Source organism: Hyperolius riggenbachi, chromosome 10 (assembly GCF_040937935.1).
Source record: "Hyperolius riggenbachi isolate aHypRig1 chromosome 10, aHypRig1.pri, whole genome shotgun sequence".
Taxonomy (NCBI): Eukaryota; Metazoa; Chordata; class Amphibia; order Anura; family Hyperoliidae; genus Hyperolius; species Hyperolius riggenbachi.
This window is the reverse complement of record NC_090655.1, coordinates 68,862,822-68,889,451: the sequence shown is the minus strand read 5'-3', so window position 1 is coordinate 68,889,451 and position 26,630 is coordinate 68,862,822. Positions and strand designations below refer to the sequence as shown.

The 26,630-nt window shown below is 44.0% G+C and overlaps 1 protein-coding gene across 3 annotated transcripts in view; it reads right to left on the bottom strand.

Annotated features, from left to right (window-relative positions):
• The window catches only part of LOC137536002 (pancreatic triacylglycerol lipase-like), a 197,572-nt gene that overhangs the window by 87,119 nt on the left and 83,823 nt on the right, over positions 1-26,630 (bottom strand). For 2 of the 3 annotated variants that reach the window (XM_068257928.1, XM_068257930.1), the window contains exons 5-6: positions 12,965-13,066; positions 12,771-12,873 (exon numbers count right to left, since the gene is read on the bottom strand). In XM_068257928.1, coding sequence (XP_068114029.1) covers positions 12,771-12,873; positions 12,965-13,066 — 205 coding nt within the window. The remainder of the gene's footprint in view (positions 1-12,770; positions 12,874-12,964; positions 13,067-26,630) is intronic. The other variant, XM_068257929.1, reaches the window with a different exon arrangement.

Below are 26,630 nucleotides of genomic sequence, written 5' to 3'. Positions count from 1 at the left end.
TACTCTGTACAGCGCTGCGGAAGATGCTGGAGCTATAAAAATACTGAATAATAATAATGATGAAATAAAAATGGCAGGTTTATTCTAATTAGAAGAAAATACTAAGGAAAGATGTATTTTTGTTCCCCTGCAAAACCCTTTGAATATAACACAGTGACCAAGCCTATCAAGCACAGAATCATACAAACTGAAAGGAGCGTTTCTGGCCATCAGGATTGCTGTGCACTTTGGTCTATAATGCTTTTTTAATGGCTGGCTGTGGTGGAAATCACAGCAAGCTTTCTAGGCACACGGCCCCTTTGAAAGCCCGGTGAACTACCGCTTGTACTTTGAAAGTGTTCTATGATTACCAAAACAGATAGCCATTAAAGCCATTACCTTCTGTTACTCGTGTTATTCTGACCCATAAAATTATTAGGTTAGGACAACAATTTGCTTACTAGCCGGGCACTCTTTATTCAGTTATTTGAGGACTGCTGCCCCTTGGGGGTTAGGATACAAATTAAAATTGTTAAATCAATATAAAGATTAAAAAAAAGTGTTAAAGGAAAGGCGAAAGCCAATTCTTAGAATCTTTGGACACCCCAGAGCACTCCGCAACACACGGTTAATACCGTATTGGGGGAAAACCGGCAAGAGAACTGTTATTATAGAAACCCATTTACCATGAAATATTCCGCTCACAAGATTGATATTTCCTGCTTACAAAACTTAACATAAAATTCAATGGCAAATAGTTCTCAAAACTGCATGAGCTGTGGCCCTAAGGCAATCCATCGCTAATATAAAACACTGGTTCAGGTCTAGTGGACCTATTTCTTGATAAGATTTGTAAGAACCGAGTTGTATTTCATTCTCTTTGACTTCTGAAATGGTTACCGGTTCTCTTTTGCGTCTCGATCAGCATTCTGAGCCACGTCTCTCTATATTTTTAGAGTCATAAACAAAATTCCTGATTAAAAATTCTGACCCCATAAGTCTTCTCGCCCCCAAACCTTCCTGCGCCACCTGGGCAAAGACTCTCACGTTCGTATGCGGCTAAGAGACTTAACCTTCGCTAAAACAATCCTTTATCCTGCAGCCGCAAGCCATTCTGTCTCCAACGAAGGACAAAATGATTTAAGCAAATGTCAACTGCGTGTAGGAGTTCACTTTTAAAATAGAGTCACTTTGATTAAAATGTAAATATTACAATTAAATATAGAGCGGAGTGGAAAATGGCTCGTCCGCTCACACACACAGAAAAGTAAAACTCATTTCTCGGGGTTTAAAGTAAATGAAACTTGTCACCAAGCGAGTTCAGGAGAAGGATTTGCCGAGATAATAATGAGCTGACAGAGAATTGACTTGGAAATGCTCGCAGCTGAAATCCAGCTGGTGACACAAGGGAACGGGATCTGGTGACAAATTGAATATTAGGTAAAATGATATGCGCTAAAAGACTGCACGGGGCATTGGGACTAGGCGAGCTCCAGAGTAATCCAAACGAAATTATTCTGAATTATGAAGCACTCCATTAGAGGGTATAAAATGTCTGTCTCTCTGCCATGACAAATTTGGATTCAAGGCGGGTGGGGAAGTTAAAATAACAAAAAAGACTGCAAGGTGATACGTCCTGATGTGTGGGAAGGAGGCTGCTCTGTATAATAGACAAAAAAAAAAAGACCACTTTTGTGGTAAAAGGAAGTCAAATAGGAGTGCTAGGCCAGAACGAGAGAAACTATTTTCCACTCATCCCAGGGGATCACTCCTTCCAAACATACATCCTGCATCACTTTGTTAGGTTTCATCAACACATTACAACTGCTTAGCAACACTCAGTATTTACGTTCTTTGCAAACTAAAACTATAAACTTTTAAGTGAATGGAGTTGAATCCTGTCACAGACAGCATCTTAACCACTTAACGACCGCCTAACGCCGATAGGCGTCGGCGGGTCATTAGTGGTATAGCATGGGTTCTAGCGGCATTTCCGTGCCAGTTCACGGAGGGTATCCCCATGAACAGTGTGCGAGCCGCCGATCGCGGCTCGCACACGTAATGTAAACACACAGGGAAGAAATCCCCGCTGTTTACATTATACGGCGCTGCTGCGCAGCAGCGTCGTAAGGCAAATCGGCAATCCCTGGCCTCTGACCAGCATATAATAGGTTGAAGCCTATCCTACAATGCGCTGGACGGATATCCGTCCTGCGCAATACACGGAGGAAGAGGTAGGGAGCGCAGAAAACGCTGCGGAGGGGGGCTATGAAGAGTCCCCCGCAAAGCGCAGCAAGCCGGCGGCGATCAGACCCCCCCCCCCCCCCCAGCAGGACATCCCCCTAGTGGGAAAAAAGGGGGGGGGGGAGTCTGATCGCCCTGGCTATTTCCTGATCAGTGCTGCGGGCTGGAGAGTCCACGCAGCACCAATCAGAAGAAAATCCCCTGGTCCTTAAGTGGTTAAAGTGGAACTATAGTCAAATACTAAAACCATAAGGACTTCTATAGAACACACTTCTAATTAAGGAAAAGCACCTGAAATGGTTAGTTAATAGACTTAAAGAGAGATTTAATAGCCACAAAATCAAATTCAATTTACCCACTGCTCCGTGTTTAATATGCAACCTGCAACCTGACCCTGCATTGCAAGCACTCCAATCTATTCAGAAATGTTTCTGCTGTAACAAATCTCATCTCAGGCAACTTGGCTCTATTTTTTTGCTATTGCCAACGAGAAGGAAGCTTGTCATCAACCCTCCCACATTCATGACCTGCACGGATTGGCTAAGGGCACTTCAGTGTGCTGTGCTCACATGTGTTTACAAAGCAAGTTAGCTATGAAAGTGCAGTTTCTAGGAGAAAGGAAAAAAAGTAAGGAAGGAAATTACATCAGTATTGGCTTCAGAGGGAAGCAAGATGGCAAATGCCAGAAACATAATTCTCTTTACTTACTAAATAAAATGAACTGAAATCAAAATGTGGACAGTACAATACAGATTTTATGTAAGTAGAACAAGTAGTTCTCTACTTACAGTATATATGAGTTTTCTTTTCCTTAGATAGCATGGCTGTCCCTACTGCTTTAAGCCTCGTACACATGCAAAATTTTCTGAGCCCAAGACAAGTGGTCGTTGCCAAGAATCTAGTGTATATACTATGCCCCTCCATCCCCTTGATGCGTCAGCGGGAAATTTGGATTGGTGGATTGTCTCGGCCGAGCCTATTTTTCTCCTACTCTGCTCCGTACCACTGCATCATGTGCTGTTATCTTCCACACCAACAGTATACATTGATAGCCTCAATGGACATATGTCTTTTTGCAACCCAAATAACTATGTAACCTTACCCCCTCCCACCCAGCCCACAGACAGCCACTCCATCATACACCACACACACTATAGCACCACACCCACATCCTACTCTTAAAGCAACAACATACATTGCTCAGCTGTATTGAACCGGAACGGTCATCCTAGCTAATGGGTTCCAATAGCATGTGGTAACAATGATTGCCTGTGTACCCACCTTTACACTGTGCTTATACTCAGGGATATATTTCTAGAAAGGCCACAAAGGCCCAGGCCTTGAGTGGCTGCAGCCCAAGGGGGCACCTGGACATGAAAGAGAAGGCTGCAGGGGGCGTGGCTTGGATCCCGAGCAAGATGGCCGCTTAACTCTGAGCTCTCGTGTCACCACTGCATGAAGCATCTAATTTCCAGCTTTTACCCGATACTACCCGAGCTATGAGGAGCACCCGCAAACAGCTTGCCTCAAAGGAAGACCTAACACACTCGCAAACTTCAGCGGGACCTACTATCCCGGAGATATTCCGCTCAAACCGCGGCGCTAACACGGACCCATCTAAAACTAAGATGGCGCCCGTTAAAGATTCTAATAATGCGTCACCGCCAAACACAGGCTCTAACCTGCAAAAGGATAAGAAGAAAGCGGCCCTTACCTTAGACGACCTCCAAGCGATGGCAGCGGACATCAAATCCACCTTTTACTCCGCAATAGCAGAGGTACGTCAGGATGTAGCTGCCTTCAGCGTGAGGCTTCAGGCCCTAGAGGCCGCAGACACCGCCCAGGGGTCGCAAATCACCATGCTCCACAGGCTGGCGGTAGGGCAGAACGCTAGAATTGCAGCTCACTCTCGCCATCTAGAAGACCTGGACAACCGAGGCAGGAGGTGCAACATTCGGGTGAAAGGCCTTCCCGAAACAGTCTCCACAGAGCAGATTGAGCCTGCCCTCCAATCGATCTTTGCAAACCTCATGGAACTCCCGGCTGACTCTGAGATCCCACTCGTCAGGGCCCACAGAGCGCTGAGACCCCGGGGCCTAGAAAGTGATAAGCCGAGGGACATCATATGCTGCCTTGAATCATTTAAGCAAAAGGAGGATATCATGAAAGCCGCCAGAAATAACGAGGAAATTCGCTTCAATGATCACCTCATTGCTTTATACCAAGATCTCTCAGCCATCACTCTTGCCAAGAGAAGAGCCCTCAAACCGCTACTTTAACTTCTGCGTGACAAAGGATATACCTACCGCTGGAGATTTCCATTTGCACTAACGGTGATGCATGGCGATCGCATGGCGATACTTAGATCAGCTGCCGGCCTGTCTGATTTCTGCACCGAATTGGGCCTGTCATCGGTGGTTATCCCGAACTGGGACGGTGAGATGTCAATCCCCGAGTTAGCGTCTGCAGGAGATTTCGTTTCCGTACCTCCGGCATCCCAACTAGCTGGTCAGTCCCGCTCCCCTCTGGAATCCGGACTGTCGCAGAGGAGACCCTCCATCTCCTCGCGCACCTCCGAAGTCTCCAACGGTGACTGATATAAGGTACTCTGGAAAAGTTTTCTCCCTCCCTTCCCCTCCCCCCCCCCATTCCTAGTATACGCACCCCCTCTTCGGGCGAGACCCCCTTTATGATGTGGGACTCCCAGCGTGACTTAGCTATAATGCTTTTGATGGCCTCACGTACTACATTTCTGGGCCCCTTACACATCAGATAACAACATCTGCAGACCCCAGTTTTGTTATGATGTTCTCACCTGTTTTTGTTCCGCTCAGTTACTTTGCCAAATGTTTGTATAAGGGTCTTGGGGCTAATGATGTGGGGGCAAAAATGAAGGGGGGGGGGGGGGGGATGATGGTTATTATACTGCATTGTCTAGAGTTTGTTCTCCAATTAAGTCCATGCTATTCAATACATGCTGCACTTTATCTGTATATAACTTAGCTATTAGGAGGCTGGTTCTCTCCTAAATGTATGTTAGCTTCTCTTCTATAACTCTAGGTCAGGTCTAGGGGGGGGAGAGGGAGGCCCCTCTATCCCTGCTTGTTCTCCTACACTAGGTTAATTGAGGTTATACTGTTATAGCTCACTCAATGTTAGGATCTCCACTCAGGTAATCCCTTCTGCATTATGCAGTGTAGACACCCATTAGATTAGCTCCTATACCCTTGGTATCTTTCCACAACCCGCAACAGTGTGTATACCTGACACACTGAGAAGGTTACCCACACATTGGGTGAGTGCAGTACCCCACACTGTACTCACGTGGGATGCCTGTCCTTGGCGCTCTTACATTAGATAGGTTACTGTCTCTGTCTTCACTCTATTTTTTTCTTTTTTCTTCCTTTTTCTGCTTTCAACACTTTCCTCTTACCCCTTGGTGTCTGTCTCTATCACCTATTTGAGAGAAATCTCACTCCCTGTGAGAAGTGGTGGTGCAGGCTTGTGGCTATACAGATTGGGCCCTCCTGACCTACCCACCTTAACCAAACCCCCACGGCTCCTGCATCTGCCAGCACTGATATTTAGGAACATGGGCACACATGTTAAAAATATGGAGGCCACCAGCTCAGGTTTTCTAACCTGAAAAATGGTGTCACTAAATGTCAATGGTATGAACACCCCTGAAAAAAAGGACCATGATATTTGATTTCCTGAAAAGGGAGAAGGCAAATTTTGCCTTCCTACAGGAGACACATCTACGCTCGGGTCATATCCCAACCAGATTTGACAAACGCTTCCCACATGCATTTCATGCCACTTTGGATACAACTAAGACGAATGGGGTTTTTATTTTTGTCAACCAAAACATTCCATTCACCATACTAGAAGTCCAACAGGACCCAATGGGAAGGTTTCTATTCGTGAAAGGCAAAATTGACAACAGAATCATTACACTAGCTAACCTTTACTCCCCTAATGTGAAGCAGGCTCCCTTCCTGATCACCACCTTATCAAAACTGCTAAATTTTATGCAAGGTATACTGATTCTGGGAGGTGATCTTAATGCCCCATTGGAACCGCTCATAGACTGCTCTAACGGAACCTCGATCCTATCTTATAGGTCTCTGAAGGCTATCCAAATACAGCTGCAAAAATTATCCTTAGTCGATGTATGGAGAGTCACCCACCCACGAGAAAAGGATTTTACGTTCTTTTCTCAAATTCATAAGAAACACTCATGCATCTATTACCTCTTTGTATCCCAAAGAGACTTGAGCCTGATACAATCAACATCAATTGGTGTTAAAACATTTCAGATCACGCCCCAGTTTCTGTTACCCTCAAACTCCCGGAACGAGTGACCAAAACCTGGTGTTGGCGTTTAAATCCACACCTGCTGGCTGATAAGACTAGAGCAGAGAAGATCTCTGCTGCATTATCTGATTATTTTACTATCAACCAAACTCCAGACACTTCGCAACTCACCATCTGGGAAGCACACAAGGTGGTGATCATGGGGAGGCTTATCCGCTTGGGTGCCCTGCTCAAAAGAGAAAAAGAAGAGGCCATAGCTAGCTTGACAGCTAAAGTAAATGAGATTGAGAGACTCCATAAACAATCCCTAGCTGCAGATAGAATGGAGGAACTGACCACAGCTAGAATATACTTATCTAGATACCTCTTAGTTGAGGCAAAAAGAAAAATCTGTTGGAGTAAACGCATTTCCTATGAGTTTGGCAATAAACCTGGAAGAATTCTAGCCAGGTTCCTGAGGAAGCAGGTCCTTAAAACAAACATCTCCTCTATTACAGACAAGTCCCAGAGGAAGGTCCACTCACCGGAGGGTATTGTGGAGCAATTCAGACAGTTCTATGAGACGTTATACAACCTGTACCCTGTAGGGTCACCGGATCCCAGAGGTCTGGAGAGGTCCGCTAAGATGCATGCCTTTTTAAACAAATTCTGTCACCCCCTTAACCTCTCCACTGATGACAGGGAGATGCTCTCAGCACCTATATCTGAGGACGAATTCCTTATGGCTACATCCACACTCAAAGCTGGTAAAGCACCGGGCCCAGATGGCCTTTCCTCCCAGTATTATAAACTCTTTCGCCACATTCTTGCTCCCAGGTTCACAGCAGCCTTTAACTCCACCAACTCAACCACTGTCCCATCTCCCCAATTCCTTGAGGCCCACATTACTGTGATCCCCAAGGACGGGAAAGACCCGCAACAGTGTGCTAGCTATAGGCCTATCTCACTGCTGAACCTGGACGCAAAAATCCTAGCTAAAATTATCGCTAACCGGCTACTACCCTATGTTCCTAACACAATAATGGGTGACCAGGCTGGCTTTATCCCTGGGAGGGAGGCCAAAGACAACGTCTTTCGTACGATTGACATAATCTCTCTAGCCAAAAAAAAGGGATTGAAGACCTGTCCACAGACGCAGAGAAGGCTTTTGACAGGGTGGCCTGGGACTACATCCGAGCCACCCTGTCATGCCTTAACATTGGTGAACCTATGATCCACTGGATCGGTTTACTCTATTCTAACCCATCAGCTCGGGTTAAAGCAAATGGGGTACTGTCGTCCCCACTAGCAATATCAAATTGGACTAGACAAGGCTGCCCTCTTTCGGCACTCATATACATTCTAACTCTAGAGCCCTTTCTCAACTGTCTAAGATCGGATCCCTCAGTCAGGGGTGTTAGAATAGTGACAAACGAATATCTAGTTGCGGCATTTGCTCGACGACCTCTTGTTCTTCTTGCAGGATCCCATAGTCTCACTGCCGAACTTGATGAAGAGGTTCCATGAATTCGGCCTACTCTCTAATCTTAAGATCAATTTTTCCAAATCCCAGGCGTTAAACATCTCCCTGGCACCAGAAGTGGTCCTCCAGTGTGAGCGGTCCTTTCCATTCCAATGGTCTAAGTCATCCCTGAAATATTTGGGAATCATTATTCCCAGTGAACTGTCTGAGTTGTTTCACCTGAACTTTGAACCTTTGGGCAGAATTCGCTTTGATGATCTGACCAGCTGGGCCAAAAAACCCTGTCTCTCTTGGTTTGGGAGAATTTCATCTGTCAAAATGAACCTGCTTCCTCGGTTCCTTTATGTCAGCCAATGTCTTCCTATTACACTTCCTCCATCCTACCTGCGCTCTCTCCAATCTCAAATCACCAAATTTATTTTGGGGAATAAACCACCCAGATTAAAAAGAGCGGTGATCTCCATGCCCAAAGAATGCGGGGGCCTTGGTCTCCCTGACCTAACTAAATACCATATCGCATCACAACTAGCTAGAGTGGTGGAATGGTCTAACGACCTGGACACCAAGCACTGGGTTCTAGATGAACAAGATCTCACTTCAATTCCGGCCCCAGTCCTCGGCTGGGCGCCTCCTAGCAAACATACAAGAGGAACTCTGGGCAACCCATTAATTGACGCAGCAATTACCTGCTTACGGAAACACTCTTTAAAATTTGGGTTGACCTCATTTCCAAGCAAACTGACCCCCCTGATATACAACCCTGAGTTCTCTCCAGCTCTTGAGATCCCCTTCCTCTCTAACCACCCCAACCCCTCGGGTTAAAGATTTCATTAGTAATGGTAGAATCAAAACACTTACTGATCTCAATTCAACACCAGAGACCCTTTCCCCCCTGACTTGGTGGCAATACCTTCAGATCTCCCACTATCTCAATAGTGGTCAAATTAAGAAAGTCTGGCCTAAACCACTCACCCCATTTGAAAATGTAGTGGTTAGCGAAGGCCCCCATAGACACCTGGTGTCCTCCTTATATCAAATCTTGCTCGGGGCAAACTGGGACGGAAACACCAAATGGGAAAGAGATCTGAAGCTAAAATTTGACAATGATAGATGGCAACAAATCATCCTCTTCAACCATAAAGGCTCACTAAACTCTAACACCCAGGAACTTGGCTATAAAATTATAACACGTTGGTATAAGACGCCCCATGTTTTACACAAAATTTTCCCCTCTCTCCCAGATCAGTGCTGGAGATGTGGAGCCTCTGGAGGGACTCTTGTTCACATCTTTTGGGAATGCCCAGTCATACACAATTTTTGGAAATCAATCCACTCCTTAATGGAACACATCACAACCGACAAAATCCCATTTACCCCAGCTTGTCTTCTGCTGCATGATACCAAATCCTCCATCAGAGCCTATAAGAAATCCCTTCTAATTCATTTGATCAACGCCGCAAGGGCACTCATCCCATTCCATTGGAAATCTCCCACCCCTCCGTCTCCCACTAAGTGGGTCCGTAGGGTGGATGCAATCGCAGAAATGGAGGGGCTGGTGTCAGCAGCTGCAGATAAACTTGAAAAATTCAATACCATTTGGGCAGTCTGGCACCACTTCAAACTCTCAGACGACTTTCAACAGAGAGTGGGCTCATAGTCCCATCGCATTCGTAGGTTTAGCACCTACACACCCTCCAAGTTATGCTACCCGCATCTGGCTGAGAAGCACCAACCTCTTCTAAACTCTCGTATATTCTCTTCTCTTCTACTCTTTCTTCCTGGGTCTACCCTTTCCCATCACCACTCAGCTTGGTTTGGATACCCTATTGATGGGGCATGGAGACTCCAGGCTACCTTATAGTCAGCCTCAACCTTGCTTAAAATGTCTATCAGCCTAGGACACAATTAACCTATCTATGTTTTCACGAAGCTGTATATGTGCCTTTTTTGACACTGAGATGCCTGTACTTTTTGAATTTCTTGCTCAATAAAGCTTTGAATAGTGAAAAAAAAGAAAGAGAAGGCTGCAACTGAAGGTGATGCCCAAGGGAAATGTACATGAAAGAATGGAGCTGCAGTACATAGATGTAACACATGGAAGAGGGGGCTGCACATGGAAAGGGAGGGGCTGCTGTACATGGAAGGAGAGCCACAACATACTTGGCCTAGGGGCAGTATACATCCGGCCTTGCTTATACTAATAGTAAGCAAGTAACAGTCTGTCTTGGTCTCTGCTCAAGCTACTTCTACAGGGTTAAACTGTCACTGTATACTAGTAGTAGCAGGTAACATTGCATGTTGGACTAGAAGGAAAATTTGTAGTAGAAATAAACTGCATTATTGATCACAGCCTCATTTAATGTTATCTGAAGCACACTTAGTCATAAGAACACTACCACTTTTTAAGGCTTGACATTAAAGACGTATCCTACAATAGCTCTCTGCCTAATCAACACAGCACTCAGAAAGTGCATATTTCACGTCAAACATATATTTAGCTCTAAATATGACCTATTTTGTTGTGCCTAGGCATAAAAAGTACCCACATGGGGAAGATCAGAAGGGGTATATTATAGATTTCATTTTTTAAAAGCTACTATAAAATGGGCAAAAATTACGGCTAAACAAGTCTTACATTTCTTGAGAATTGACCAGGACTAAAAACATGAACCTTTGATATTACAATAACAGCCTGACACACAGGGACTTGTTTTGAAAACCAAGCGCAAAGAATATTGGCACCATAATTGGCTGTTTTAAGTAACATGAATATGACGGACTTCAATTTTTTACTACAGTTTACTTTGCAGCTGTTTATTTTCATCTGTCTCACGGTCATGTTTACTACAATTCTTGAAGCCTGTCTAGACTTCTAAATGTCTTAATACCCTTCCTCCCACTAAACTGGCATTTATGAACGCATAGCATTTTCCTCTGCAGCACATTCCACCCCACAACTATGTAATGATTTGACTCATACCTACGCCATTTGAGTCCTATGGGAGAAAAGCCCTTTGCAAAAATAATTGTTTGTTGTTGTTGTTTGCTGCAACGCATCACCGAGGACTTAGCTATAGCATGACCCAAAAACTGGCACACAGGAGATTTACTTGCTGCCTTACTAAAGGACAACTGTAGTGAGGGGTATATGGAAGCTGCCATATTTCCTTATAAGCAATACCAGTTAGCTGGCAGCCCTGCTGATCCTCTGCCTCTAATACTTTCAGCCATAGACCCTGAACAAGCATGCAGCCGATCAGGTGTTTCTGACATTGTCAGATCTGACAAGATTAGCTGCATGCTTGTCTCTGGTCTGATTCAAACACTACTGCAGCCAGATAGACAAGCAGGGCTGCAAGGCAACTGGCATCACTTAAAAGGAAATAAATATGGCTGCCTCCATAATCCTCTCACTACAGTTGTCCTTTAAGACTGTCATAAGGAACCAGGCTGCAGTTGAGTATCCTGTCACTGTTATTTAAAGGTGTCCAGCACCAGCAATGGGAATTTGTGTGGCATGCTGTATAACTATAGTAAGAGTGAGTTCAGGAGGAACTCTGCCTAAATAGGTTTGGAGAGCTGAGGGAAGATTATGTCCCATTATACTTGCCTTCTTGGCACACAGGATTTTCCAGCACCAAGCAAAGCCCCTGGATGGGTGTAGCAGGTGAGCATGTGTGTAGAGTGATGACTGTTGTCTTTGTCTGAATCCAGTCGGTTGTTGCTGTTTCTGTTTGCAATGTAAACTGATCAGGCAATTATATGAGGGCAGAGCTTAGGTGGGAGTGTCTGTGGGCGGAGTAAGTAGTTTTTAGTTATGGTGACGTCAGAATGTGTGGGTGGTGTGAGTGGGTGGGTACAAAGTTTGGGGATGGCGAACCTACAAGAGGCACCTTTCTAAGATGCCAAGTGGGGGGAGAGGTGAAGGATCACCTTAGGAAAAAGCACAGAGACAACAGGAGTCCAATAGCGCAATATGTCGCTTTTTATTTGCACAGGCAATGCGTTTCGTGGGTCTCGCCTACTTCCTCAGGCCAGTAACAGTGCCACTTCAAACAAGCCAGATGGCCAGGGACGCCTCTCAAGGCTGTCATTGGAGAGGTGAGCCACCTCTTATTTTATTGTGCTTTTAACTAAGTTTTATCCATCCTGGGCCCCTGTTCGCCCTTGCTGTGCTCCCTGAGAGGATTATGTAGTTGCTGACCAGGGAACGCAGTGCTTTCCTCAGTTTTCAGAAAATACTCAAAACTCAGGATCAGGAAGGAAAAAAAAAAAAAGTACTGATGCCTGCAAATGATCAACAGGTATCTGTGATAAGTTCTTAAGCAGAAGGCATGGTCAATGAGATGCAAGAAAGAAAAAAAAGTTGATACAAAAGTTTTAAACTAATTTTATGGATGTATGCTGATGCTGTGATCTCACTGGTCCAGATTCAAGCTGCATACATTTGCATCAACTCTAAATTCTTAGCACCTCACTGACTCAGCAGTATACTGCTCATTATTGGCCCAGTTCGAATAAGCAGCAACGTATTAATTATCACTAGTGAAGACTAAACAATTTGTTAATCGTACAATTTTCAGGTTGACTGGAAATGTAATTGTGCAAAGCTTAATCAGAATCGGGGACTACTCATAATTAGCCAACAGCTGGTAAACTTGCACGCCTGCCTGCTAATTGGTAAACTCCGAATTCTGATTAGTGGCTGCACATGATCCACTTCTGGTGTAACTGAATTTCACATAGAGTGAGTTCTGGAATCTCTCACCTGAGGCATTCTGCATCGTTCTGAGGCTTCTGGCTGATGAGGACTTTCTCTTCCTGTAGACTCCTTGTAGTAGAAACAGCAGCACTGATCTCCTCTTCCAGATCTGTGGTACAAGAACCGTACATGGTGGGGTCATTTGCTGATCATATCAAGTCGCTGTCTTCCCTTTTAACAGACCCACAATGACAAGTCACCTCTCAGAGTTTGCTGCAGTCCCCCCAGCTCCCTCTGGGCTCTCATCTTCTGCTGCTGGAGAGCATTTAGATGGAAATTTTCACCTTTTAGGGTATCAATTTCTAAGGAAAGAAGAGGTAAGAACATTGAGCCGATTTGCCAAGTTTCTTCCAAGCTGGAGATCAATGGAGATTAGTTAGCTCTCGCAGTACGAACCAGGGCCTAAATGTAATTGACGATAGCCGCGTGGATCTCTCACCTCATCGTGGGAGCCCGCAGCGATCAGTTGTTTCTCTTGCTCACTCCTTCCCCCTCAGAGCCACCACTTCCTGGCCGTGCCATTACACATACAACCGGCACTATGGATACAGAATGAGCGAGAGAAGCAGCAGCAGCAAGATGCCCGTGGACCATGGAAGCACCAGGTAAATATTTTCCCTCTGGTTTTTGCCCATTAAACCAAGGAGCATCCTATAGTCTGGAGTATCCTATGGTCCAAAAAATACGGTACTACACAACAATATTGTGGAATTATGTTAAACACATACAGGGCCGTTTCTTGGGCAGGGCGACCGCCCTGGGCGCAGTCCGTCAAGTAGAAGAAGGGGGGCGCAGGCAGAAGGACATAACCGCTAGGGAGCTGGTGACGCTCACGGCAGCCAAATGGAAGCAGAAAGAAGATTACCAGCGCAATCACCTTCCTTGATTCCTCCTGGGCTGCCTGCATCACACATCAAGTCATCATCAGGTCACCACCGCGTGATGACACCTGATGTCCTGTAGAGGTACTGCAGGCTGTCCGGAGGAGTCAGCTTTCCGGGCTCTCTTTGCCTGTGTGTTTTCCTGGTCCCTACTTCTTCCTGGATGAGCGGATGGTCACTAGCAAGTAGGCAGATCTACTTGTGACCTGTGGCTGTGTGACCCTAAAGAGTAAAGGTTCGCGAGTCCACAGGGGGAGGGGGCACAATTTTACACCCTTGTCCTGGGAGCAATTTAGCCTAGAAACTGCCCTAAACAGACATGACATTAGGAAAATATGTTGCATTACATTTCTGATTTTCATGAATATTTTATTTAGTTTTCCCTTTTTCTCGGCTCTGTTTCCTCCCGTCTATAAACTTACAGATGGCGGTTTCTTATCTTACCGACAGCTCTAGAATGGAGAGAAATACTGAACATCTCACTTGTTTTACCCCATGCTTTATTCTTTGTGAATTAATATTAATGAGGCATTTACATCACAATTCAGTCATTTTCCTCACAAGTCAGTAATTTAAAGAGACACTGAAGCGAAAAAAATATTTATGATATAGTGAATTGGTTGTGTACTATGAATAATTACTAGAAGATTAGCAGCAAAGAAAATATTCTCATACTTTTATTTTCAGGTATATAGTGTTTTTTCTAACATTGCATCATTCTATAATATGTGCAGATTACACAACACTCAGCATTCAAAATGAGTCTTTCAGAGCAGTCTGTGAAGTAATGACCTCTCCTCTATCAGAGTAAAAGTAAATAGTCCAGGAACAATTGAGATAATAAAAGTCAGATAACAGCCCTCTCCACGACTAGTCGGAGAGCTTAATGGCTTGTTTGCATAGAGATAACAACTGGAGTTTCTCAACTCTTCCTGTACTGGAAACAATTACACTGATGTATCTGATCTTAATGTTTTATTTCTTAGCTGTGCTACACATACAAATCATAATATCATCATTTTTTTTTTCGCTTCAGTGTCTCTTTAAAGTGAAGACAGGATGCGATAAGAAACAGAATTTTAAAATCCAAATTGGTCCATGAAACAGATATTCTGATCACCACTTTGCTTCTATACACGGTTTATATTCATTTAATTTTCCTGATTGCTATTAGAACTTGCCTTGTTCAACTTTGGGTTTACTTTTAGCAGATCATTTTTAACAAATCCAGGCCAAATTGTCAGGATCGCTAATGATCAGCTCAGGAAAGCCTCAGGAAATCAGGCCTTTTGTGTACCATACTGTTATAATAAGCAGTAATAGACGACTCGAGTTTACAATTCATTTGCTTGATGATATGACAGGTGAGCTCACAGGGACTAGCAGCTTGCTTAGCACTGAAGAAACTGTTATAGTCGCACAATCCTGCAACTTTACATTTCTTGTGTATTAACTGTTACTTTTACTCCAGTGTTTTTACCCTTCAGTCACCAAACAGGCTATGTTTTGAAGTGCAGATATTTCAACCTAAAGGCCACTTTTCTATCTATTCTCAGCATTGCATTGGGGAAGTGATGCACCTGCTGTATCCCACAACGCAAAAAAATGACAAACATATGACCCTGCTGCAGAGTGCGCGGGTCATATGCATAGCGCCACCCCCTTCCCCCCACCTAGTGATGTACTCTCTGCTGGGCAGGAAGTACATCACGGATTCCCGTCTGTCCGCACATGCATGCCGCGACGCACCGTAGTTTACACTATGCGTGTCACCCATAAATTACCACTACCCAAGCACCGTGCGGTAAGCGAAGTGCTTGCAGTAACGCGCTGTTGCCCTAGCGTCGGATTAGACACTTCCAACACACGGCAAGGGACAGCTGTAAGTGTGAAAGTTTTCATGGACTTTTGTTTCTTTTGCGGCCCCTTGTGGCAAAATAGGGTAACGCAACCCAGGTTTAGCCTGCAAGTGTAAAAGGTGCCTGAAGTAGCGGTCATTACTCCAAAGATATACACCATGTGGCATTTTTAAAGGGGAACTTCAGCCTAAAGAAACATACTGTAGTTACATCAGTTATGTTAATTAAAATAGATAGGTAATATCTCTTACCCACCCTGTTTTAACCACTTCAGGACCCCAGTACTAAACCCCCCTAAAGACCAGGCTATTTTTTGTTAAATTGGCCACTGCAGCTTTAAGGCCAAGCTGCAGGGCCGCACAACACAGCACACTAGTGATCCCCCCCATTTTCTCCCCACCAACAGAGCTCTCTGTTGGTGGGGTCTGATCACAGCCTGCGCACGATCTCCTGCAGTAGCCAGCCCCAAGACTTGACGCCAATTGCCGATAGGAGGACCTGGAGCTACCGACGTGGCCACGCCCATTGACGTGGGGTGGTCTTTAGGTAGTTAAAGGAACAGGCAAAGGTTTGTGATTTCATGGGGCAGCCATCTTTTTGGTTGAAAGGGAGGTGACAGGGAGCATGAGACATTTCCAACTCTCCTGTGTCCTGACCACCACTCCCAGCTGCGCGCTAGGCAACTAAAACAACAACATAAAAAATCCCACCATGCTTTGCACAGCATCAGCGGAAAAATGCCTGGGCAGATTTCTTCTGTGCAGCTAAAAATTTCTTCGGTAAGAAAAACAAAGTTCTGATGCAGTGAAACTGTTAAAGAAACACCAAGCCTTTTCAGTGCTGCTGAGTATATTTTTAGTCTGGAGGTTCACTTTAATGGGGTCAGACATTCAATCTGACAAATATATTGAAAAAAAAAAAAAAAACCCACAATAAAAAATTTAAAACCAGTGCATTGCAAATGTCTGTTTTATCGATTGAACAGGAGTGCAGGCGATTGATAGATGCATAGCTGTGTACTGCACCACGTGGTACAGTTAGCGGTGGTGACATTCTGATCGATTTTGTGTAGTCTGTGGCGATTGGCGGTAAAACTACAGTATTAAAATTCCTGGATTAAATTAACATTTTTAAAGGACTTTCCTCCTGTTATTACCAGTGTGTATGATGATCTGCAGATCTCATAGACTATCATTGCAATTTGCAGGAATGGATTTTTGGCAGGAACAGATCTTTTGAGTGTGTGCAACATGTTTGTGTGCAGCATCTTGCAAAGATTTTTTTCTGATGGGGAGTTCAGCTCCATAGAATAGACTGTGTAGGTATGGCTCTCATACTACATGGAAGGGGGTTAAATTGGTCTGTGATCTTTCATTTTCAAAAGACTATGGTCTGATGTGTGTATGTGGCCTTTGAAGCTAAACACACCTCCAGAACCGCTGGAATGCAATGATGTGTCAGGTTGTTAATTTGTACAGAGCCATAATAATCCAACATGCATACAGACTGTTTCGGATTGTTTGATCCTCATCAGTGCATGGCATGGATTAATTTGGTTCTGGAGGTGTGTTTAGCTTCTAAGGGTACAATGGTTAATTTGCATATATTCAGCAGGGTTGCTCTGGGAGACATCTCAAGCTCACTCCAACCTGAATTATCGCAAATTCTTTCTGTTTTAGGAAAGCAAACTTTTGTTTTTCTTAACATCTTAGTAAGGGGGCTTTTAGGACCATTGTAGTCCCTTACACACTCCACTGAGTTCTGGGTCACCATGAACTTGCTGGTTAGTCATTACCAAAGAGCATAGACAGCTAATAACAGAGTAGCCAGTAATCGCACACTCAGTGTTTCAAGTCCTACCCCATAGAGCCACATTAATCCATGCCATACACTGATAAGGACCAATCAGCCTGAGGCTTACAAAAAGTACTGCATGCTGCTATGTTTTTTTTAATCCGAATCAAAAATCGGATTGTATAAAAAATTAAAAAAAAAAAACGGATTCGCAGTCAGAGTGCAAGAGGCCTTAAAGAGACTCACATGAGTCATATTGCCGTTTATTTTACTTACCCGGAGCTTCCTCCAGCCCCATAAGCATGGATGTGTCCCTCACCGTCCTCCTCTGTGCCTCTGTTAAGCCGCAATCTTCTCCAGTAGGCTCAGTGACGTCAGCAGGGGGCCTTCTGCGCATGCTCAGAAGGCCCCTGCTGACAATGCTCAGTCAGACTGAGCCACATACCGGAGGTTGACTGGGGCTGAACAGAGGATTCCGTGAGGACTGCGGGAGGACGGTGAGGGACACATCCACGCTTATGGGGCTGGTGGAAGCCCCGGGAAAGTAAAAAAAACGGCAATATGACTCATCTCTGAGTCTCTTTAAACAGGCTGTTGGATTATTGTGGCTCTGTAATATTGACAAGCTGACACATCATTGCATTCCAGCGGCTCTGGAGGTGTGTTTACCTTTCAGGGACAACAAAAGGACAATATGCATATTCAGCAGTGATGCATTGTGCTCACCTCATACGCTCACTCCAACCTGAATAATCTCAAATACTTTCTGTTTTAAGGCCCGGTGCACACCAAAACCCGCTAGCAGATCCGCAAAATGCTAGCAGATTTTGAAACGCTTTTTGTTATTTTTGTGTAGCGTTTCAGCTAGCATTTTGCGGTTTTGTGTAGCGGTTTTGGTGTAGTAGATTTCATATATTGTTACAGTAAAGCTGTTTCTGAACAGCTTCTGTAACAAAAACGCCTGCAAAACCGCTCTGAACTGCCGTTTTGCAGATCGGTTTGCGTTTTTCCTATACTTAACATTGAGGCAGAAACGCATCCGCAATCCAAAAAATGCCTCACCCCGGGAGTATGCGTTTCTGCAAAACGCTTCCCGCTCTGGTGTGCACCAGCCCATTGAAATACATTACCCAAGCATATCCGCAGCCGCAAGCGGCTGCAGAAACGCTGAAAAAGCCGATCGGTGTGCACCAGCCCTGAGAAAGCAAACTTCTGTTCGGTAACTAATGTGATAAAGAGAGTGTGCGTGTCTAACAGTGGACACACGTTACAATCATTCTGTTCGATTTTACCGTAATTCGATTAAAATGATCAGTTGTACTGAAAAATTGAAAGGTTTTGTTTTTTGATCAAGAAATCCAATCGAATTTCCCATTTTTCTCAACTTTTTGAGATTGGACATGTTGGAAAATACAGACCAACTTTACCAAGAATTGTATGGTGTGTGATGGATAACCACACTGTATTTAACCTGAATAACTTCCATATAACTATTCAGTACATACCAAACTTTGTTGTTTGTATAAATAACAAAAAGGATAGAATTATATTAAAGTGTGTATATAATGAAAAGACTGCCATAATAACTGTATTGTACTTGGTTTATTTATGCAATTCATAAACAAATTATTGAGTGTTTGTAGCACAATAAAGGGCAGTAAATGCAGTTGTAAGTAGCAATGTGATGTTCGGTAGTAATTGTAATGCTAAACAGCAAATCATGACCGCACGAGATATTAATAGATTTCAGGTGCCCATTAACGGTACAATTTTTCACTAAATGCGATATGTCGATGCAATTTGAGCAATCGTAACTAATCTGAAGGCAATTATTGTTTGTTCACATTTACTGAACGATTCTTTCTTCAAATTCGATCATAAAATCCAACTTTCGGATCTTAGGATTTCATCCTATTTAGCAATCAGCCAAATAATCGTTCCTTATCGATGGACTTCATAAATGGCAAATTTTGTATACAATATTCTGGTAAAAATCGTATCAAAAGATCGCATTTGGTGAAAAAAATGCACCGTTAATGGGCGCCTTTACAGAGATGAGAAAATGGTGAAAAATGTCACAGTGGAAATGAAAATGCGAAATGATCAAAAGTTGATTGAGACTTTTTCGACTTTTACAATCTTTTTTTCCCCGAAATTGCAGCAATCTCAAACACATGTGTGTGTTAAATCTAACTATTTACCTTTATCAACTGGAAAATTTCATCAGATTGGTTGGATTGAATCAAAATAAAAAATTGTATTGTGTGTGGCCACCTATTCATAGTTCCTTAGGGCATGAGCACACTAAAGCTGGCCACTAACGGTCCAATTTCCAGCGAAAAATCGTTTGAGCGATCAGAAATTCTGATCGGAAGTGAAATATTGTAATACACCGTTCACTACACCATCAACGAACCAATCTTTGCTTCCTATCTATCACAACCAATAAGAAAATCCAAATTTTGGTTCAACGAAAATTCATTCGGACATTTTTTTTCACTCATTCATAATCGATTGTTTCCACCAATGGAGATTATTTACAACCAATCCGATCAGATTTTCTGATCGCTCAAACGATTTTTCACTAGAAATTAGACAGTTAGTGGCCACCTTAACAAATCTCTGTCAATTTTGCAGCAAGGAGTACCAGGGCTAGTTGACAGTGCTCAAGTGTGTTGCAGAATAATTCTCCATGTCAACTCACTGCCCATACAATTCTATGGGGCTGTTCACAGTACTGCATTGTACTGTTAACTGATCGGGTTATTCTAGCTCGCTGCATGCAGGCTTTGTATTAACCTCCTTAGCATTAACCACACGCTATACTCGGGGTGGAAAACCACATCTCAAAGCGGTAACTTCGAGCTACACTCGTGGTAGCCGCCAGGAGGTCCATGCAGAGCACTGCGCACAGCGGGCAATTTCACTCACCTCCCGGGTGATCCAGATGCTGTCAGCCATTCCTCTTCCTGTCCACTCTGCACCCCCTGGTGAGATCGCTGACTGTCGTCATGATGACAGCCCGCAATCGCACTATAGGGTTAAAACACCACCTGGAGGAAGAACTGCAGCACTGGATCGCAGGGAGTAAGTGCAGGGGCTACTCCAGGCTCTCTTGTGGTATGATTTATTCTTTGCTTTTAGGGTCTAAAAGCACATGAAAAAAATTGTACTGCTCTTAGACCCCCAAATCAGGAAGGAATCATATCGCCAGGGAGGTTAAAGTCTATGTCCAGTCTTCACTGAAGATCACACTCATATAACGCATGTTTTGCAACTGACCAGTGTAAATCCAGCCACAAGCTGTAAGGGCTGGTGCACACTAGAGCGGTTCGTGAGCATGTTTGAAAACCACTTGGGTAATGTATTTCAATGGGCTGGTGCGCACCAGAGCTGTTCGTTTTTTCCACAAATCGCAAACGTGGCTCCTGCAGCCTTTTTGCAGTTCGCAGATTCTGCCTCAATGTAAAGTATAGGAAAAGCTCAAACTGCTCTGAAAAACCCTAGATCAGAGCGGTTTTCCAGGCGTTTTTGTTACAGAAGCTATTCAGTAACAGCTTTACTGTAACAATCTATTACATCTGCTACACAAAAACGCTCCAAAAAACTGCTAGGCATGTTTAGAAAATCTCTCTAAACATGCCTAGAATCACTCTAAAATTCTGCTTCAAAAACCTCTGGCGTTTTGCGGATCTGCTAGAGGTTTTTGGTGTGCACTGGCCATATCACTGATGTGTTGCTGAAAAGCAGACCCAGGGCTCAAACCCACTAGCAGCCTTTTCTAAGCGCTAGTGATTTGAAAAAGATTTTGGTAATGCAATGCTATGGGGGATTTTTATAAAATCACATCACTGAAGTGGGATCACACCCATAGCATTACATCAGCAAGACCTTTTCAAATCACAAGCGCTTAGAAACGGTGTAGAAACGTACTGCTAGTGGGGTCCAGACCTGAGTGTGCTTACGCCTTTAGGGAAAACTATAAACACTATGCTGATTCGAATCAGCAAACACAATTTATGCTCGTTTTGGGAAATAAATCAGATAAAAAAACAACTTTTTAATAAATGTACTGACTGTACTGCCAATGAAGATTTGACAATAGAGGATGAAGAGGGACCAAAAGTCTGAACAACCTTTAAGGGCCCTTTTCCACTAGCAGTCGCTAGCGTTAACGCTGAACGCTAGCGATTGCTGAATCGCAAAAAGCAGGAAACCTCCGGCAATTGCGATCACGATTTTGCTATGCACTGTACTGCATAGCAAAATCGCGGCAAAGATCGCTCCGTGGCGCGATCGCGTTTGGCAAAAAAACGAATCGCGGTAGTGGAAATTGCCTACCGCGATTCCCATGTTAATGTACAAACCGTAGTGATTAAAAAAAAAAAATCACTAGCGGTTTGTGATTTTGCGATTCAGCATCACAAACGTCGCTAGTGGAAAAGGGCCCTAATGGCCAATAGGTCTTCAATTATTATTAGGCTGGAGGGTGGTGTTTGTGTGTAATTAATATGCATTCTTATTTGAGAGGCTAAGAGGGGACAAACATCCTAATAATAATAATAATTGAGGACATAGACTGATCAAAAATTGATGCCCAGTAAAAACTGATCCGGTTAACGAATCAATTTTGACACGAATCAGTTTTTGGATCAGTCCAGTGTAAACAGGGCCTTAGGCCTGGAACCCACTACAAAACGCTATCGCTAATCGCAATCGCTAGCGTTTTGTATGAGCAGTTTGTAAGTGATTTCATAAGCGTTTTAGGGAACGATTTTAGAAAGTGTAATCAATTTGCCAGCGGTTGTGTAGCGATTAGTGATTAGCGTTTTAATTGGTCCTTTCAATCATTTTTAATTTTGCTACATTGGCCTCAATTCACTAAGCTTTATGAAACACTTTAATAAACGTTTGATAATTTTCCTCATGGGTAAAATCTAATTTTGAATTCACCAAGGAGTTATAGATTTATTAAACATTTCATCGATAAAACATTCGATAAATCTATAACACCTTAGTGAATTCAAAATTAGATTTTACCCATGAGGAAAATTATCAAACGTTTGATAAAGTGTTTGATAAAGCTCCGTGAATTGAGGCCAGTGTACATTAACTTAAACCGCTAGCAAAATCGCTCCGTGCAAGTTTTGATGAGCGATTATGTCAGTGATTATATACTTTACATTGAAGCGCAAACGCTAACAAAATGCTGCATGTCCTGCGTTTTGCGATTGCTAATCGCAATCGCTTCTGTGATTTGCACCATCCATTTACATTGGCAGAGCGTTTAGGGAAATCGCTAGAGATTTCTCACGCTCCCTAAATGCTCAAAAAAAGAAAAAAAAAAAAAGAAAAAAGAAAAATCGCTCTAGTGGGTTCCAGCCCTCAGGCCTGGAACCTACTAGCAGTGCTTTTATAACCGCAAGTGATTTTAAAAAGCTCATGCTAATGCAATGCTATGGGGAATTTTTATAAAATCACATCCATCAAGTCACACACATAGCATTACATTAGCAAGAGCTTTTAAAATCATAAGCGCTCAGAAAAGCCCTGCTAGTGGGTCCAAGGCCTTAGAGTATAATCAAACAAGAAAAACAGCATTGATCATATAGCAAAAATCAAGACACATCAGACCATATTTAAAACAAAATAAGGTCTGGAATCCACTAGAGCGATTTTCTGAGCGTTCAGGGAACGATTTAAACCGCTAGCGATTTCCCTAAATGCTCAGCTAATGTTAATGTATGGGCCAAATTCCACTGTAGCGATTGCGATTACCAAATCGCAAAACGCAGGACATGCAGCATTTTTAGCATTAGCGTTTCTGCAATGTAAAGTATATAAACGCTGGCCTAATCGCTCATCAAAACCTACACAGCGATTTTGCTAGCAATTTGAAGTTATTGCACACTGTAAAAAAATAAAAAAATTGAAAGGACCAATCAGAATTAAAACCGCTAATTGCTACACAATCGCTAGCAAAAACCTTACACTTTTTAAAATCGATACCAAAAACGCTCATGAAATCAATTACTAAGCGCTCATACGAAACGCTAGTGATTGCAATTAGCGATAGCGTTTTGTAGTGGGTTCCAGCCCTAAATGTAGGATCACCTGATGCAAAAATATTACACATACGCAGGGATACAGGGGATGCTAGTAGGTTATCATTTTTGCAGGTGAAATGAAACATCCAGGCTGGGTGCACACTAGTTTTTTTTTTGCGTTTTTCCCACATATGCATTTTTATTGCATTTTGCGTGCGTTTTAATGTATTTGCAGTTCGCATATACAAAATGCAATATACGTTTTCCATGCATTTTTCTATTGCATTTTATTCAAATCACTAGGAAGACAACAGGAAGTGGAAATACATCAGAAAACTTTTTTTTTAAAATGCATATAAAAACGCATGAAAAAATGCATACAAAACGCATTACCATACATTATGTGCGTTTTTGAAAAATAAGCAACAAAACCAGCATTTTTAAAAACACGTTAGAAAACACATACGTGTTTTTATATGCGTTTTTGATGTGGCCCACTGACTACCATTGCAGGCAAAAATGCTGCATTTTCCACAATCCTAGTGTTTCTGCTAAGTACGTACGTACGTACGCACGCACGCACGCACGCACGCACACACCTGCAAATACAAAGTAAAGCAAACAATATTGTTGTTGAATCAAGAAGAGCCAAGCACCAAAAAGCAAACCCACAAACAATTATCAGTAATGGGCAACACAGAAAAATACAAATATATAGAAAAACAAATAATACAGTATTACATGATAATATAATTAAGAGCTTCAACAGATAGGACTCCTGTATGCAATAGAGAGGGGGTACTGTCAAGCAGCATCTCTCCATAGCGAATAAAACCACTCAGCCCATGTTCCTTAGCATCAGCTACTTCCACTCCAGTCTAAACATACTTTGTCAGTTTGGATCACATGACTTGAGTCACACGGCTACTCCCATGACTTGGGAACCCTGCCCACAACACATGCTGCATCGGACAGTGTGCTTGTGGGATGTGTTACACACTGGATCCTTGTTGCTGGAACCCACTAGAGCGATTTTCTAAACGTTTATGGAGCAATTCAAACCGCTAGAGATTTCCCTAAACGCTCAGCTAATGTTAATGGATGGGCCAAGTTCCACTGGAGTGATTGCGATTAATAAATCGCAAAACTCAGGACATGCAGCATTTTTGAGCGTTAACGATTAGCGTTTCTGCAATGTAAAGTATATAAAAGCTGGCATAATCGCTCGTCAAAACCTACACAGAGCGAATTTGCTAGCGTTTTTTTACATTACTGCACACTGTAACAAAATAAAAATTCATTAAAAGGACCAATCAGAATTAAAAACGCAAATCGCTACACAACCGCTGGCAAATGACACTTTTTAAAATCGCTCCCGAAAAACGCTCATGAAATCGCTTACAAACCGCTCAAACAAAACGCTAGCAATTGCGATTAGCGATAGCAGTTTGTAGGGGGTTCCAGGCCTAAGGCTGGGTTCACATATGACATAGGGCTTTATTCACAATAAGCAGTTTGGTGAAAGCATTTTGGATTTTAAAATACCTCATGCGGTATTTTACTTTTTTTTTTCCAAATTCACAAAAGTTTTCCCCCATGAGGCAGAAGTTCGGTAATTTACCGAACAAACATGCCTCAATTCACTAAGCCCTGCTCGGTAAATGTCACTTACCAGCCTTCTAGCAGGGCAGCAGGCAGGCAGGAAGCTGTGTGTGTGGCTCAGGCCCACAGGCGCGGAGCTAGGGGGGGTCGGGGTAGGACAAGTGCCCCGGGGCGCCTGGTCCCCAAGGGCGCCCTCCGCCTGGCTGAGCTGCAGGGTTTTTTTTTTATTTATTTTTTTTGGGGGGGGGGGGGGCGGGTGAGGGGAGCAGCGCAGAGAAGAGGGAGAGCTGTGCGGACGGTGGGGAAGGGGGGCCATATCCCCCCTCCTTCTCTCACCTTAGGTGCTCTCTCTCTCCCTCGCTGTCCCCTCCAATGTCCGGGTGGCTCTTGGCTGGTAGCGGCGGGCGGAACTCACCTCCGTCTCGCTCCAGCGCCGGGCGGAAGTTCGGGTGCGCAGCCGCTGCTCTGGTCTGGACCAGACCAGAGTAGTGGCAGATCCATCCGGCGCTGCGACGAGACGGAGGTAAGTTCCGCCCGCCGCTGCCAGCCACCCGGACATTGGAGGGGACAGCGAGGAAGGGAGAGCAGCTCTTCTCTGCGCTGCTCCCCTCCTGCTGGGGAGGGGGACACCTGACCTGGCTACCTACTCTGGGCACATATACCCCTGCCTACATATACTGGACATATATCCCTGGCTACCTACTCTGGGCACATATACCCCTGGCTACCGACTCTGGGCACATATACCCCTGGCTACCTACTCTGGGCACATATACCCCTGGCTACCTACTCTGGGCATATATACCCCTGGCTACCTACTCTGGGCACATATACCCCTGGCTACCTACTCTGGGCACATATACCCCTGGCTACCTACTCTGGGCACATATACCCCTGGCTACCTACTCTGGGCACATATACCCCTGGCTACCTACTCTGGGCACATATACCCCTGGCTACCTACTCTGGGCATATATACCCCTGGCTACCTACTCTGGGCACATATACCCCTGGCTACCTACTCTGGGCACATATACCCCTGGCTACCTACTCTGGGCATATATACCCCTGGCTACCTACTCTGGGCACATATACCCCTGGCTACCTACTCTGGGCACATATACCCCTGGCTACCTACTCTGGGCACATATACCCCTGGCTACCTACTCTGGGCATATATACCCCTGGCTACCTACTCTGGGCACATATACCCCTGGCTACCTACTCTGGGCACATATACCCCTGCCTACATATACTGGGCACATATACCCCTGGCTACCTGTTCTGTGGACATCTCTACCCCTGGCTACCTGTTCTGGGGACATCTATACTGCTGGCCACCTATTCTGGGGACACCTATAGACCTGGGGCTACCTATTTTTGGGGAAGCACTGCTGTCAGATTGAGTGTATTTTGGGGAACTGCTGCCAGGTGAGAGGTGTCTACCATATTAAGGGGGCATTCTGCCTATTTATGTGAAATGCTGTCTATTTATGTGCCTCATGACTGCTGAATTTGTCTTGTTGGGGGCCTCATGGTTACTGAATTTGTCTTGTTGGGGGCCTCATGATTTGTTGGGGGCCTCAAGATCGCTGAATTTGTCTTGTTAGGGGCCTCATGATTGCTGAATTTGTCTTGTTGGGGGCCTCAGGATTGCTAAATTTGTCTTGTTGGGGGCCTCAT